This window comes from Ovis canadensis, chromosome 2 (assembly GCF_042477335.2).
Source record: "Ovis canadensis isolate MfBH-ARS-UI-01 breed Bighorn chromosome 2, ARS-UI_OviCan_v2, whole genome shotgun sequence".
Classification (NCBI taxonomy): Eukaryota; Metazoa; Chordata; class Mammalia; order Artiodactyla; family Bovidae; genus Ovis; species Ovis canadensis.
This window is the reverse complement of record NC_091246.1, coordinates 226,144,019-226,157,570: the sequence shown is the minus strand read 5'-3', so window position 1 is coordinate 226,157,570 and position 13,552 is coordinate 226,144,019. Positions and strand designations below refer to the sequence as shown.

General features: G+C 41.8%; 1 protein-coding gene across 2 annotated transcripts in view; it reads right to left on the bottom strand.

The window, feature by feature from the left end:
* CYP27A1 (cytochrome P450 family 27 subfamily A member 1) overlaps window positions 1-11,823 on the bottom strand; it is a 59,871-nt gene extending 48,048 nt beyond the window's left edge. The window contains exon 1 of one of the 2 annotated variants that reach the window (XM_069574541.1): window positions 10,880-11,823. In XM_069574541.1, coding sequence (XP_069430642.1) covers window positions 10,880-11,149 — 270 coding nt within the window. In that variant the 5' untranslated portion in view covers window positions 11,150-11,823. The remainder of the gene's footprint in view (window positions 1-10,879) is intronic. The other variant, XM_069574542.1, reaches the window with a different exon arrangement.
* Between the last annotated feature and the right edge of the window lie 1,729 nt (window positions 11,824-13,552).

Here is a 13,552-nt window from a genome sequence, read left to right as displayed (position 1 = left end):
GGAAAACAGAAGCATTTCCCATCCAAAAGCCACACTCCTGACACACCCAGAGGCAAACCTCTGTACAACTGTGTACACCTGCAAGTTGGGCTGGTCTGGAGTGGAACAATGAGAGTATCCCAAGAACAAGGACAAGGTGACTAGCAATGGACACAGAACTAAAAAGAGGGTGCAGACGCAGAAGTGGACATCAAAAGTAAGGACACAGAGTCAAACAGGGGTACAAGAGGAAGACCTATTAAAGACTTCAAAATATTATGCTGGACCAGGAAGCTAGGTCAGCCATCCTTTTATCTCTTGCTTTCCATTCTTTTGTTGTTGTTCTTAAAAATTTTTAAGGTAATATGTATATGCACACTGTTAAAATGTAAACAGTACAAAAAGGGCACAAAAAGACTCAAAAGTTGGTGAATTATGCCTGGGCAGGATGAAGCCAGAGGAAACTCTGATGGAGGTTCATAGCAGTCCTGCAGTAAAAAGTTAAGTCTTTCTCCGAAGTCTCATCTCCAGACTCAAGACCCCTACAGAGAAGCAGCCAAAATTACCAATTTCTCGTGTGTCCTCCCAGGGGTATTTTATACACCTTCTCTCTCTCTCAGTAAAAAAATTTCAAACAGTAAAAAAATTTTGCCTGCAATGCAGGAGACCCTGGTTCAGTCCCTGGATCAGGAAGACCCCCTGGAGAAGGGAATGGATACCCACTCCAGTATTTTTGTCTGGAGAATTCCATGGACAGAGGAGCCTAGCGGGCTACAGTCCGTGGGGTCACAAAGAATTGGACACAACTGAGCGACTAAGCACGACGGCATATTATATAGTTTTGGACCTTACTTTCCGCCCATATCACAGTAAGAAATTCATATTAATACACATAGATCTGCCCCTATTCTTTTTTAAAAGATTTAACATTTTAAGATGTTTTTATTTGTTTATTTTTATTTTGGGTCTGCTGGGTCTTTGTAGCCGCATGCAGGCTTTCTCTAGTTGCAGCAAGAAGGAACTACTCCCTAGTTGCAGTGCACATGCTTCTCGTTGCAATGGCTTCTCTTGTTATGGAGCACAGGCTCTTGGGCATGCAGGTTTCAGCAGCTGCAGCACGTAGGTTTAGAAGTTTCGGCTCTCAGGTGATGACTCAGTAGCTACGGTGCACAGGCTTAGCTGTCCTATAAGATGTGGAATCTTCATGGACCAGGGATTGAACCTATATCTCCTGCACTGGCAGGCGGATTCTTAACCAGTAGACCACTAGGAAAGCCTTCCTGCCTCTATTCTTTTTAATGGTTGCATAAAATTCCATTGTATGAATGTACTACAACTTATTTAATTAGTTCCCTACTGCGACATGTAAGTCATTCTAACATTTCCCAATCAGAAATACTGCTATATTGAATAGTCTGGAATATTTCATTGACCACAAATTTTATCTGTAAGATAAAAATTCTGGCAGTGCATTTGCTAAGTTGGTATAAGTGACACTTTATACCCTACTGGTAACGGCAATCGCATCTGACTCTGCGACCCCACGGACTGTAGCCCAACAGGTTCTTCTGTCCATGGGATTATCCCAGCAAGAATATTAGAGTAGGTTGCCACATCCTCCTCCAGGGGATCTTCCTGACCCAGGGATCGAACTCGAGTCTCCTATGGCTCCTGCATTGGCAGGCAGATTGTTTACCACTGAACCACCTATACCCTAATACCTAGTTTCAAATTTCCCATCCCTGAGGCTTTAAAGCGATACATTAGATTCCACCAGAGTCTCAGGGACAATTTGTAAATGTCTGCCAGATGAGACTGAGGAACACTTGAGCCAAGTCAAGGTAACTGGAGGATAATCTCGGGAAGGCTTGATGGTAACCTGAGCACTGGGAAAGAAAATCCATCTAATCAACGGTATTAGCCAAACTGAAGAAAGAATGTGTTAACAGGATGAGACAGGTCATTACAAAACCCAGAAGGAGGAGCCAAACAGCAAAAATAGGCAGTGTTTATCTCTGAAGAGAGAGAGATACTTAATCTAATGAACAGGCACCAGAGAAGCACATTCAGACAGGTTTCTCCAAGGCCTAGAAGAAATTTTTTTCCACGCAATTCTATGCTTTAGTTCTGTACACCAGGCAATCGATTAAAGCAATTACTAATTCCTCTCCCTAGGTACCTGGATTCTAGGAAGAGGTTAAGCCTATTAAAGAGAGCCACATACTTTTTGATATCTCTACCATTAATAGGTCAGGTCTCCATCTTCTTCTCTAGGTTCTGGGTGTGCTCTGTAACTGCTCTGATGGGTAGAATACAGCAAAGATGATGCTATGCCAGTAAGAAACTGGCAACTTCCACTTCCATCTCTTGGAATATCCACTCTGGGGGAAACCAGCACCCTGGAAGAAGTCTTGACTATCCAGAGACCCACCATGCTGTGAGGAAGTCCCAGGCTAGCTATGTGGAGAAAGAGACACTCGGCCATTTTGGTCAAACTAGTCCAGGCACCCAACATGCAACTGAAGACGCCATCTTGGAAATTCCAGCCCCAGCATATGTGACATGAAGAAAAGTTAAGGAAACCAGCTAAAAGTCAGACCTGAGGCCCAAATATATGGCCCTACTTGATCCATCTCAGACATCTTCACCCATTCAAACTAAAGCTCCACTCCACTGTGAAGCAGAGATAAGCCACTTCTGACATGCACTACCCAAATTCCTGACCCACAAAATCATGAGGATAATAACAAACTGTTGCTTTAAGTTGCTAAGTTTCGGGGTAGTTTGACAGGTAGGAGCAACTAGAATAGGGGGCTTTTGTGTGATGAAGTATAAGCTTCCTGGGAGGGCTAAGTTTTGTAAATAAATACTCCACTCCACAATATGTTTCTGTGGGTTTGGCCAATGAAGGTCAGTCCCCAATAGTCTACGCATGCTGAATGAACTGACAAAATTAGGTTCTGAACCTACAAAGCCAAAACCTGAAGGGCCAGTCTTGATCAATATGCCCATCTCCATCATCATCTGTTTTTCACTCTATCTTATGTTAAACAACTCAGATTAGGGAGCTGAGAAGAGTCGCACAAAGTTTACCACCAGATGTAGCTACTGCTCAGTACCACTCACAGCCTTTTGACTGGTACATGAAATGTATTTATTTATCAAACATTACCAAGAACCTCCCCTGTACCCAGAACTGTGCCTAGTGCTGGGGGGACACAGAGCTGGGAAAAACATAGGCCCATCCCTTGGAACGTCACACCCCCGTCTCTAAGCCACATAAACAGGCAATGATAAGAAACAAAGGCATTTAGGGGACTTGCCTGATGGTCCAGTGGTTATGACTTTGTGCTCATAATTCAGGGAGCCTGGGTTCAATCCCTGGTCATGGAACTAGATCCCATATGCCACAACAAAGAATTAGAATGCTGCAATTAAAGACCTGCACGCCACAACTAAAGATCCCACATGCTGCAATGAAGATCAAAGATCCCATGAGCTGCAACTAAGACCCAGCACAGTCAAATAAGTAAATAAACATTAAAAAGAAAAGAAAGAAATACATGCACTTAAATATATAGCAAACCTAAAAGGAGAAAAAGATAGCAATACAGTAGGAGACAGAAAATCCACATCATCATCCAGACAGAAAACCAATACAGAAACATTGACTCTAAATGACACATTAGGTCAGATGAACTTAACAGATTTACACAGAACATTCCACCCAAAAGCAACAACATACACATTCTTTTCAAGCAAATATGGAACATTCTCCAGTATAGATCAAATGTTAGGCCATAAAAGAAACCTTAATAAATTTAAGAAGACTGAAATCTGATCAGGCATCTTTTCCCACATAATGGTATGACTAGAAATCAACTGCAAGAAGACATCTGGACAATTCACAAATACTGGTTAAAGGGATAAAACAACATGGAGATTGTGGAGATTAAACAACATGCTACAGAAACTAGTAAGTCAAAGAAGAAATCAAAAGAGAAGTTAAAATAACTAAAGATGAATGAAAATGGAAAATACACCATACCAAAACTTAAAGGAAGGGGTGCCTAGGTAAAGGAGGCTGGGGATGCAAATGTTTGCTTGAGATATTTAAGGACGATTCCCCAGGTCCTGTGGGGATTCCTGAGCAAGTGAACAACTAATCAAACATGCTTTTAGGGGCACTGATGTGGCAGTGGTGTATGGGCAGATTGTTGTGGCGGATCAAGCAATAATGGAGACCAAGCAGGAGGGAACACCCAGACATCATCCCTTTCCAGAGTCACTATGGGGCTGCCCATGCTGCCAGCCAAGATGCAGACAAGCAAGGAGGTTGACATGGTGATGAAGCTGCTGAACATGGGAATGATATCCTCTGTGTTGGGCAGAACAAAGCCCACTGGGTTCAAAAGGTCACAGATCATCTGGCCTTTGATGTTAATGTCCAGTAGAAGGTGGGAACCGAGGCTTTGGGAAAGGATGCAAAGAGTGGTAAAAGCCAAAATTGATGGCAGGCAGCAAAAACAGTTTCAAGAAGGAAGTTCATAGCAATAAATGCCTACATTAAGAAATAAGAATGATGTGAAAGAAAGAAGAAGAAAAAAAAAACAAGGAAGGTCTCAAACAACATAATGTTACACCTCATGGAACTAGAAAATAGAAGGACAAACTACCCCCAAAGTTATAGAAGGGAAAAATTAAGATCTGAGAGAAAGAAATAGAGACTAAAAAGACAATAGAAAAGATCAGTGAAACTAACAGCTGGCTTTTTAAAAAGCCAAACAAAATAGACAAACCTTTAGCTAGACTCACAAAGAAAAAAAGAGAAGAGAACTCAGATAAATAAAATCAGAAATGAAAGATGAGACATTACAACTGATACCACAGAAATACAAAGGATCACAAGAGACTATTGTGAACAATTAAATGCCAACAAATTTAATAACCTAGAAGGGATGGATAAATTCCTAGAAACACACATCATACCAAAATTGAAACAAGAAAAATAGAAAATCTGAGCAGATCAGTTACTAGTAAAAAGATTGAATCAGTCATCACATCTCTTAACAAACAAAAGTCAAAGATCAGATGGCTTCACTGGGGAATTCTACCAAGCCTTCAAGGAAGAATTAATACCAAACTTTTCCTCAAAAGTGGGGGAGGGGAGGAGGGAACACTTTCAAACTCATTTTATGATGCTGAAATTTGCCTAATACTAAAACCAGACAAGGACACTACAAGAAAAGAAAATTACAGGCCAGTATTCTTGATGATTATAAATGAAAAATCTTCAACAAAATACTACAAACCAAATTCAACAACATATTAAAAAAAAAATTCTCCATGATCAAGACAGATTTATTTCAAGGATGCAAGGATGGTTGAACAACTGCAAATAAATGAGTGTAACAACACATTAAGAAAATGAAGGATAAAAATCATAGGGTCATCTCAACAGATACAGAAAAAAACATTTGACAAAATTCCACATTCGTTTACGATAAAAATGCTAACAAAAGTGGGTATAGAGAGAATGTACTGTTAACATAGGAGTTCTCTTGAGAGTCCCCTGAACTGCAAGGAGATCAAACCAGTCAATCCTAAAGGAAATCAGTCCTGAATATTCATTAGGAGGACCAATGCTGAAGCTGAAACTCCAATACTTTGGCCACTGATATGAAGAACTGACTCATTGGAAAAGACCCTGATGCTGGGAAAGATTGAAGGCAGGAGGAAAAGGGAACAACAGAGAATGAGATGGTTGGATGGCATCACCGACTCAATGGACTGAGTTTGAGTAAGCTCTGGGAGTTGGTGCTGGACAGGGAAGCCTGGCGAGCTGCAGTCCACGGGGTCACAGAGTTGGATACGACTGAGCAACTGAACTAAACTGTTAACATAATAAAGCTTGTATATAATAAGCCCATGGCTAATATCAGAGTAAACTGAAAAGCTGAAAGCTTTCCCTGTAAGATCAGGAACAAGACAGATGCTCACTCTTGCCACTTTTATTCAACATAGTATTGGAAGTCCTAGACAGAGCAATTAGGCAAGAAAAAAAGAAGGTATCCAAATCAGAAAAGAAGTAAAACCATCACTATTTGAAGATGACCTGATATTATATACAGAAAACCCCAAAGACTCTACCAAAACAACTATTAGAAGCAATAACTGAATCCAAAAATCAAAATACAAAAATCAGTTGAATTTCTGTAAGCTAATAACAAATGGTCAGAAAGAGAAAATACTCTTAAGAAAATACTCTCATTTACAATTGTATAAAAAAAATAAAATATCCAGGAATAAATTTAACCTGTTTACTGAAAATTAGACATTGAAGAAAGAAATTAAAGAAGACAAACAAGTGGGAAGATATTCCATGCTCATGGATTGGAAAAACTACTATCCAAAGCAATCTACAGATTCATTGCAATTCCTACTAAAATTCCAATGACATTTTTCACAGAAATAGAACAAACAATCCTAAAGTTTGCATGTAACTAAAAATGACCCTGAATATTCAAAGCAATCTTGAGAAAGAAGAACACAGTTGGAGGGTTTGTGTCCTGATTTCAAAGTATATTACAAAGCTATTATGCCAATAGGTATTGGCATAAACACATATACACACATTAGCGGAAGAACAGAGACCCTTGAAATAAGCCCATATATATATCATAAATTATTTATGATGAGGGAGTAAAGAATATATAATAGGACAGCCTCCTCAATAAATGGTTTTGGGAAAACTCGATAGCCACATGCAAAAGATTACTATCTTACACTATACACAAAACTTAACCCAAAATGGATTAAAGATCTGAACATAAAATCTGAAACCATAAATATCCCAGAAGAAACCATAAGTGGTAAGCTACTTGATGTTAGCCTTGATGATGATTTTTTTTGGATTTGACAGCAAAAGCAAAGGTAATAAAAACAAAAATAAACAAGTTGGACTACATTAAGCCAAATAACTTCTGCACAGCAAAGGAAACCATCAACAAAATGAAAAGACAACCTACCAAATGGGATAAAATATTTGCAAATCATATATCTGATAGGAGTTAACATCCAAATACATGAAGAACTCAAACAACTCAATAGTAAAACAAACAAATAAAATCCAATTAAAATATGGGCAGAGGATCTGAATTGACATTTTCCCATAAAAGACATACAGACGGCCAACAGGTAAAAGAAAAGGTACTCATTGTCACTAATCATCAGGGAAATGCAAATTAAAACTTTAATGAGATATCACCTTGTACCAGTCAGAATGGCTCAAAGACCAAAAAAAAATAAGCGTTGGGAAGGATGTGGAGAAAAGGGAACTCTTGTGCACTGTTGGTAAGAATATATATTGGTACAGCTACTATGGAAAACAGTATGAAGGTTTCTCAAAAAATTAAAAATAGAACTATGATATGACCTAGTAGTTCTACTTCTGGGTATTTACCCAAAGACAATGAAAATACTATTTACCTTAATGTTCACTGCAGCAGTATTTACAATAGGCAAGCCATAGAAGCATAGAAGCAACCTAAGGGTTGATCAATGGATAAATGACTAAATAAAGTGTCTCACACACACACACGGGAATATTATTCAACCATAAAAAACAAGGAAATCTTGCCATTTACAACATGGATATACTTGAAGGAATTATGGTAAATGAAATGTCAGACAGAGAAAAGCAAATATTGAATGATCTCATGTATATGTGGAATCTAAAATCAAAACAAACTAAAACAAAACTCAAACATACGGAAAACCGATCACCATCGGTTGCCAGAGGTGGGGGATGGGAGGAGGGAAAAATGGATGAAAGTGGTCAAAATGTACAAATTTTCAGTTATAAAATAAGTGGGGATTACAGGACTACCTCCCAGGGTGTAATACACAGGATGGTGACTATGACAACACCGTACTGTATATTTGAAAGTTGTTGAAAGAGTAAATCTCAAAGTGCTTCTAGCAGGAAAAAAAATTTTCTTAAGTATATACATATATAAAAAAGAAACATGATACATGAAATGACAAATATGTACAGGAAGCATTAGGGAGTCACCAACCCAGGCAGTCCACAATCAGAGCTACAGAACAGACAGTTGATCTTATCATTCTCAGGGTCGACACCTTTGAAAGATATCAATTTGTTGTAAATTTACATATAAATTTAAGATATGTTCACATTTCACTTTTTCAGCACTCTTGTCATTATTTTAGTTAGAGAAGAGAAGGGAACTGGCATTTATGCACTTGCCTGATTCTCACATGTCTCAATTCCCAGTCCGACCCCTTAAAGTCCTACAATGCTTCCCTAAGCTGATTTTATTAATTTTATGTGTAATATGCAGTTTTGGACAACTGATGGTACAGGGGACATTATGGTCAGCTACCCTTATCTCAATTCCACTCCTCCTCCTATGCAGTCGACACCTATTTAGGTGGCAGGGATCCCAGTCCCAGCTTTAGGAGTGAGCCTGCATGAGTCTAAGCTATAGTGCACCTTTGGCCACTATGATGGGTTCAGGAATGGGCAATTAACCCAGGCCAATCAACTGAGTTCTGTGAGACAGCAGAGCCAAGAGAACTTCAGAAGAATAAAATGGTGGGTTGGATGGTCTCATGAATACCTGGAGCAAACTATGCCTGATGGGCACACAATTATTAGACTTTTCTAATAGGAACCAATAAAGCTGCTTCATAGTTTAAACCAGTGAGAATGGCAACCAAACAGATTTGAACTGATACAAAGTGAGTCACTGGAAGCATCCTCTTACTCAAAAAAAGGGTATTAATGGGCTTTTAAGGATGCGCAGCCCTCCACTCTATACTAACTCACACCAGCCACACAGCGGAGGGGTTAATGTATTGCCCATGGAGCAGCCCAGGTTCATGTGACTCCAGATCTTTGAGATACAAAGGCTGGAGCCAAGAGGCTCTGAAAAATTCGAGTCCTAATCTCTCCTTTAAAAGGCCACACATTTCTGGCTTTCTCCTGCTTCCTCTTCCACTTTCTAGGGCAGTCGAGAATTTCTTTGGTAGTTACTGCTATAGAGATAATCCTGAGGAAAAGTTCCCGGTAAACTTTCCCTGAGAAATGGTAAGAAGTCTTAGTACCCACCCTTGGGGCATCCACTGGGCTGCTCACATTTCTAAAGGTTAAATCAAGCAGGAGAAGCTCTCAGGACTTTGTTTCTTGGCTTACTTGGTTTCTTGGAGCAGAGCACACAGCAAATGATTTTTTTTAACCATCTCTGAGTGCATTGTGACCTGCCCACCATATCTCAAAAACATGAACCCAACAGAGAAGACCCCAGGGAAGATGGCAGTGGCCCAGCCAGGTGCAGAGAAATTGTTCAGTTTGGACTTTCAAAGCCTCACAGTCATTTTCTCTCTCATTGTTAACTCTCAGTCCAGTTTCCAGAGGGTGAGGGGAGGTGGTTGCTCAAATACTGCCATTTCTATTGCTATCAGAGGCTCTGCTTCTCTTGCCCAATCCATCCCATGGCACATAACTGGGCAGTGTCCCTTGGAAGCCATCTTCTCCCCATGCCTGCTCAAGAGCCCACCATGACCCCTCAGAGGAACCCCCAGCACCCACAGTCTGGCCTTCAAGGCCCTCCTCAAAGGCCTGTCATATCCCAAGTCCCCACAGTTCCTCCTCATTTTTCACTACTGCCCAGCATAGCCACTAGGTGACCAGTCAGTTCATCAGCCCAGCCCAAGGGCTGTCTATGCTTCCTGTCAATCACTAATAACCTCACATGTGCCTGCATGGCACAGTCTAATCAAAGGTCCCCAGCCCCAGACTGGCTTCTCCTCCCAGAGCACTCAGGTCTTCTTTCTGAAATTAGTTGATTACTGATTTGTTTACTCCGACTCATTGGAAAAGACCCTGATGCTGGGAAAGATTGAAGGCAAGAGGAGAAGGGGATGACAGAGGATGAGATGGTTGGATGGCATCACCAACTCAACGGACATCATGAGTTTGAGCAAACTCCAGGAGCTGGTGAACGACAGGGAAGCCTGGCGTGTTGCAGTCCATGGGGTGGCAAAGAGTCAGACACCACTTAGTGACTGAAAAACAACAATCCCCCTCTTCCCGAAAAGGAGCATTTAACCTCCATGTGGATATTGGTCATAATTTATTGAAGCTCAGTTCTTAGAAAAGTTCCTGGGGCAGAGTGGGTGCGTTAATATTTAATAGTTATCAGGAAGACAGATCCCACATGAATCTCTTCGGTTCACTTCCTAAAACCTCTCCAACTTAATCAACATTGGGTTTTCCATTGACAGTGGGCTATCCATCCCTGCCTCATAACAGTGTTCCACTGGATAAACCTCTCACTGGATATTGATTTCTTAATAACAAAAATGTGCCTTTTCATTAATGTCTATGATTTTCCTTTCACTCTTTTAAGCAATGACATCTTTCTTTCCATTAAGGGCAAATTTACCCTGCAAATTGCCAAACCTCTGCAATCCTCCAGAAACCACTTCCTTTGAAAGAAGTCTGGTAGGGATAGCACCACAGAAAAAGTGGTTCTATAACATCACGCAGCTTGCACACTTGCATCTGCTATTCTATTACCAAGACAGTTCCCTTCTCTCCCAACCTCTATTCATTTTAATCCTAGCCTCCCGACTCATCTCTTACCTGTGCCCTCCGGCTTCACGCCCCTCCTTGACCTGTTTGTTCATTTCAACTCAGAACCGATTCACACGTCCAAGGTTATGACCACAGCCCCAGTCGGTCCCGGGCTACGTTCTCCTGATGTCCTCCACTTTTTGTTCATTGTCTCCTCATGCCCAGACTCTCTGCCCCGGTGCTCACCGCATCCCTTTGGCGCGAGCCCCACCACCACCACCACCACCCTCCCTCGGTTACCTGGAGCTGGTGCAAATGCAGAACGTAGCCTTGCACCAACAGTTGGAATAAGAGGCGCAGCTGCCCTGGCCCTGAAAGCTCGTCCAGGCTCCGCAGCCTCCGATCTCCAGGCCCGGTTCCGGGAGCCTCAGCCGCCTGGGCCGCAGGGAGGGCGGAGGGGATCGCCGCCTTGGCTCTGGCCCCGTACGAGCCGAGGCCAGGGAGTGCCGCCCGCGTACCCAGCAGCGCCAACCGCAGCCTCGCGGAGCCCAGAGCGCCCATTCGGTTCATGGCTCGCCCCGCCGCGCCTTTGGCTCGCGAGCCAGAGAGCCTGGAATTTGCCCCGAGACAGAACAGCAGGGGCGGGTTCAAGGGTACCGGTGGCCCAGGGCGGGCCGGACTAAGGCGGGCCCTTATTGTTCCCTTTTCCTCGCGGTCTTCAGTCCCTCCAGATATGACCTAAGGGACTCACAGAAGTCACCCTTTCCAACTGGAAGCCTCCTGGCTCGGGAAGGGGCCAGACAACCCCAAGGCAGAAGATGCACGGGGGACTTAGGGGAGCCCGACGGAGCTCTGACGATGGCCGCCCCTCCCGCGACTGCCCACCTCGCACTTCCGCAAGCTCTCGAGGAGAACTCGAAGTTCGCTTGGTCTCAACTCCGGGGAGGAGTGCAGCGAAGTTTTGAACAGCCCCGGAGCCCTCCAAGGCCGCGAGGCCCCACCCAGGGAGACCGGCCTTCGCTTGCCTGGCGGGCTGGCCTCCTCTCTCCCCAGGGGCCAGATGGAGCCGGCCGCTGGCTTTTTCCAATTAGTCCCCAGGATTAATCCCGGAGTCCGAGCACTGAGCAAGGAAAGAGCCAAAAAAAAAAAAAAAAAAATCCTCCAAAGGAAAAACAAAATCCCAGAAAACCCGATCCTGTATCCAGGGTCGTCTGATTCTTTGGAGGGAGGAAGCCAAAGTAACTAATTTAAATATTAGGTGTTTTTTTTTTTTTTTTTTATGCAATTCTACCCTCTCTCCCTCCCCATCACCCACTCACTCCCTTGTCAGCTGCGGGAGGATTTCTCAAACGCTAGGTTGAGATTACTGGGTTGAGATTACGTTTAATGAATGTGACCAAAATGATCTTTTAATAAGATGGAAAAGAATAAAGTAGAACAGAAAATATTTCAAGAAGTATTATTTCATGAAATCTTCGTTTCATATATGTATATTCGAAGTACAAGTTTCAAAAAGTTAAAAACATGACTTATACACATATAAGATAAACAAGGAGTCAAAGTTTACTCAACCCATTGGAGGTGGAACCAGCAGAACTATAAAGTTTGTCCTAAGAGCATTTGAAGGACTGGTTATTCATAGGCAGGCGGAGGCAGTAAAAGCCTGTTAAGATCAAGAGACAACAGTTAGACTGATAGCTCATGTAGCTAGTTGTGGGTTTCTTTTTACTTATCCCCTTAGGGGGTCATAGAGTTTCTTGACTCTGTGACTGAATATATTTCATTAGTTCTGGAAGTTTTCAGACTTTCAAACTTTCCTTCTACCCCATGTACTTTTCTCCTCTCCTTCTAGGACTTCAAATTATATGTTAGACTTTCTAAATGTATCCTCCCTGTATCTTACCCTCTTTTCTGTACTGTTCTATCATTTAGTCCCTTCTAGTTCATTAATTCTCTCTTCAGCTGTGTCTATGTTAAATCTATCCACTGAATTTTAACTTTCTATTATTGTATTTTTCAGTTTTCAATTTTGATTAGTTTTCTTAAATCTACTTTTTAAATATTTCTAATTTTGTACCAAATTCTTAATTTTATTTTTTCTTATCCCCTTTACTTTTGTAAGCATAGTTACAAAAGTTCTAAGGATTATGACCAATAACTCCAATATATGGAAGCTATGTGGAACAATTTCTATTGTCCATTATTTCTGGTGGTTTTGTGCATATTGTCAGGTTTCTTCCTGGGCCTGGTTTCTTTTGATTGTGTGTTCATTCAGAAAATGTATTCTTTTAAGTTTCTGGTGGAAAAAATTTGAAGTTTAGGATGATTTCATTTTCCTCGCAGAAGATTTACTTTTGTTTATTGACAGTTGCCTAAAGGCACCCACAATCCAGAATCACCAGAATTCTAGTTTCAAGGAATGAGATGCTTTGAAGCTGTACTGCCATCCTTTAGAAGGCTAGTGTATTTCTAGTTCTTAATCCTTTGGGGTTCCAACTCAAAGTTTGGGTATAAGAGATTATGGACTTCAGTTATACTTCACATAGCCCCATAAATCTAAACCACTCAGCTTCTCAGCTTCTTTCTCTGAAAATGGGAAATACTACTTCAAGGAACGGGCTTCTCCTGTTGCTCAGTGATAAAGAATCTGTCTGCCAATGCAGGAGACTTGAATTCAAGCAGGAGATGTGGGTTCCATCCCAGGGTCAGGAAGATCCCCTGAGGAGGGCATGGCAACCCACTCCAGTATTTTTGCCTGGATAATCCCATGGACAGAGGAACTTGGTGGGCTACAGTCCATGGGGTCGCAAAGAGTTGGACATGCCTGAGCTTCTGAGCAGCATGCACTAAGAGGACAGTGGTACCTAATACTAACTTACCTTGGGAGTTCTGTCTTCTCCTGGTTCTTATCTGATAACCCTTTATTGCCTTGTTCGTTCTCTGATGCTGATACCTTTAGGAGAATGCTGGTCA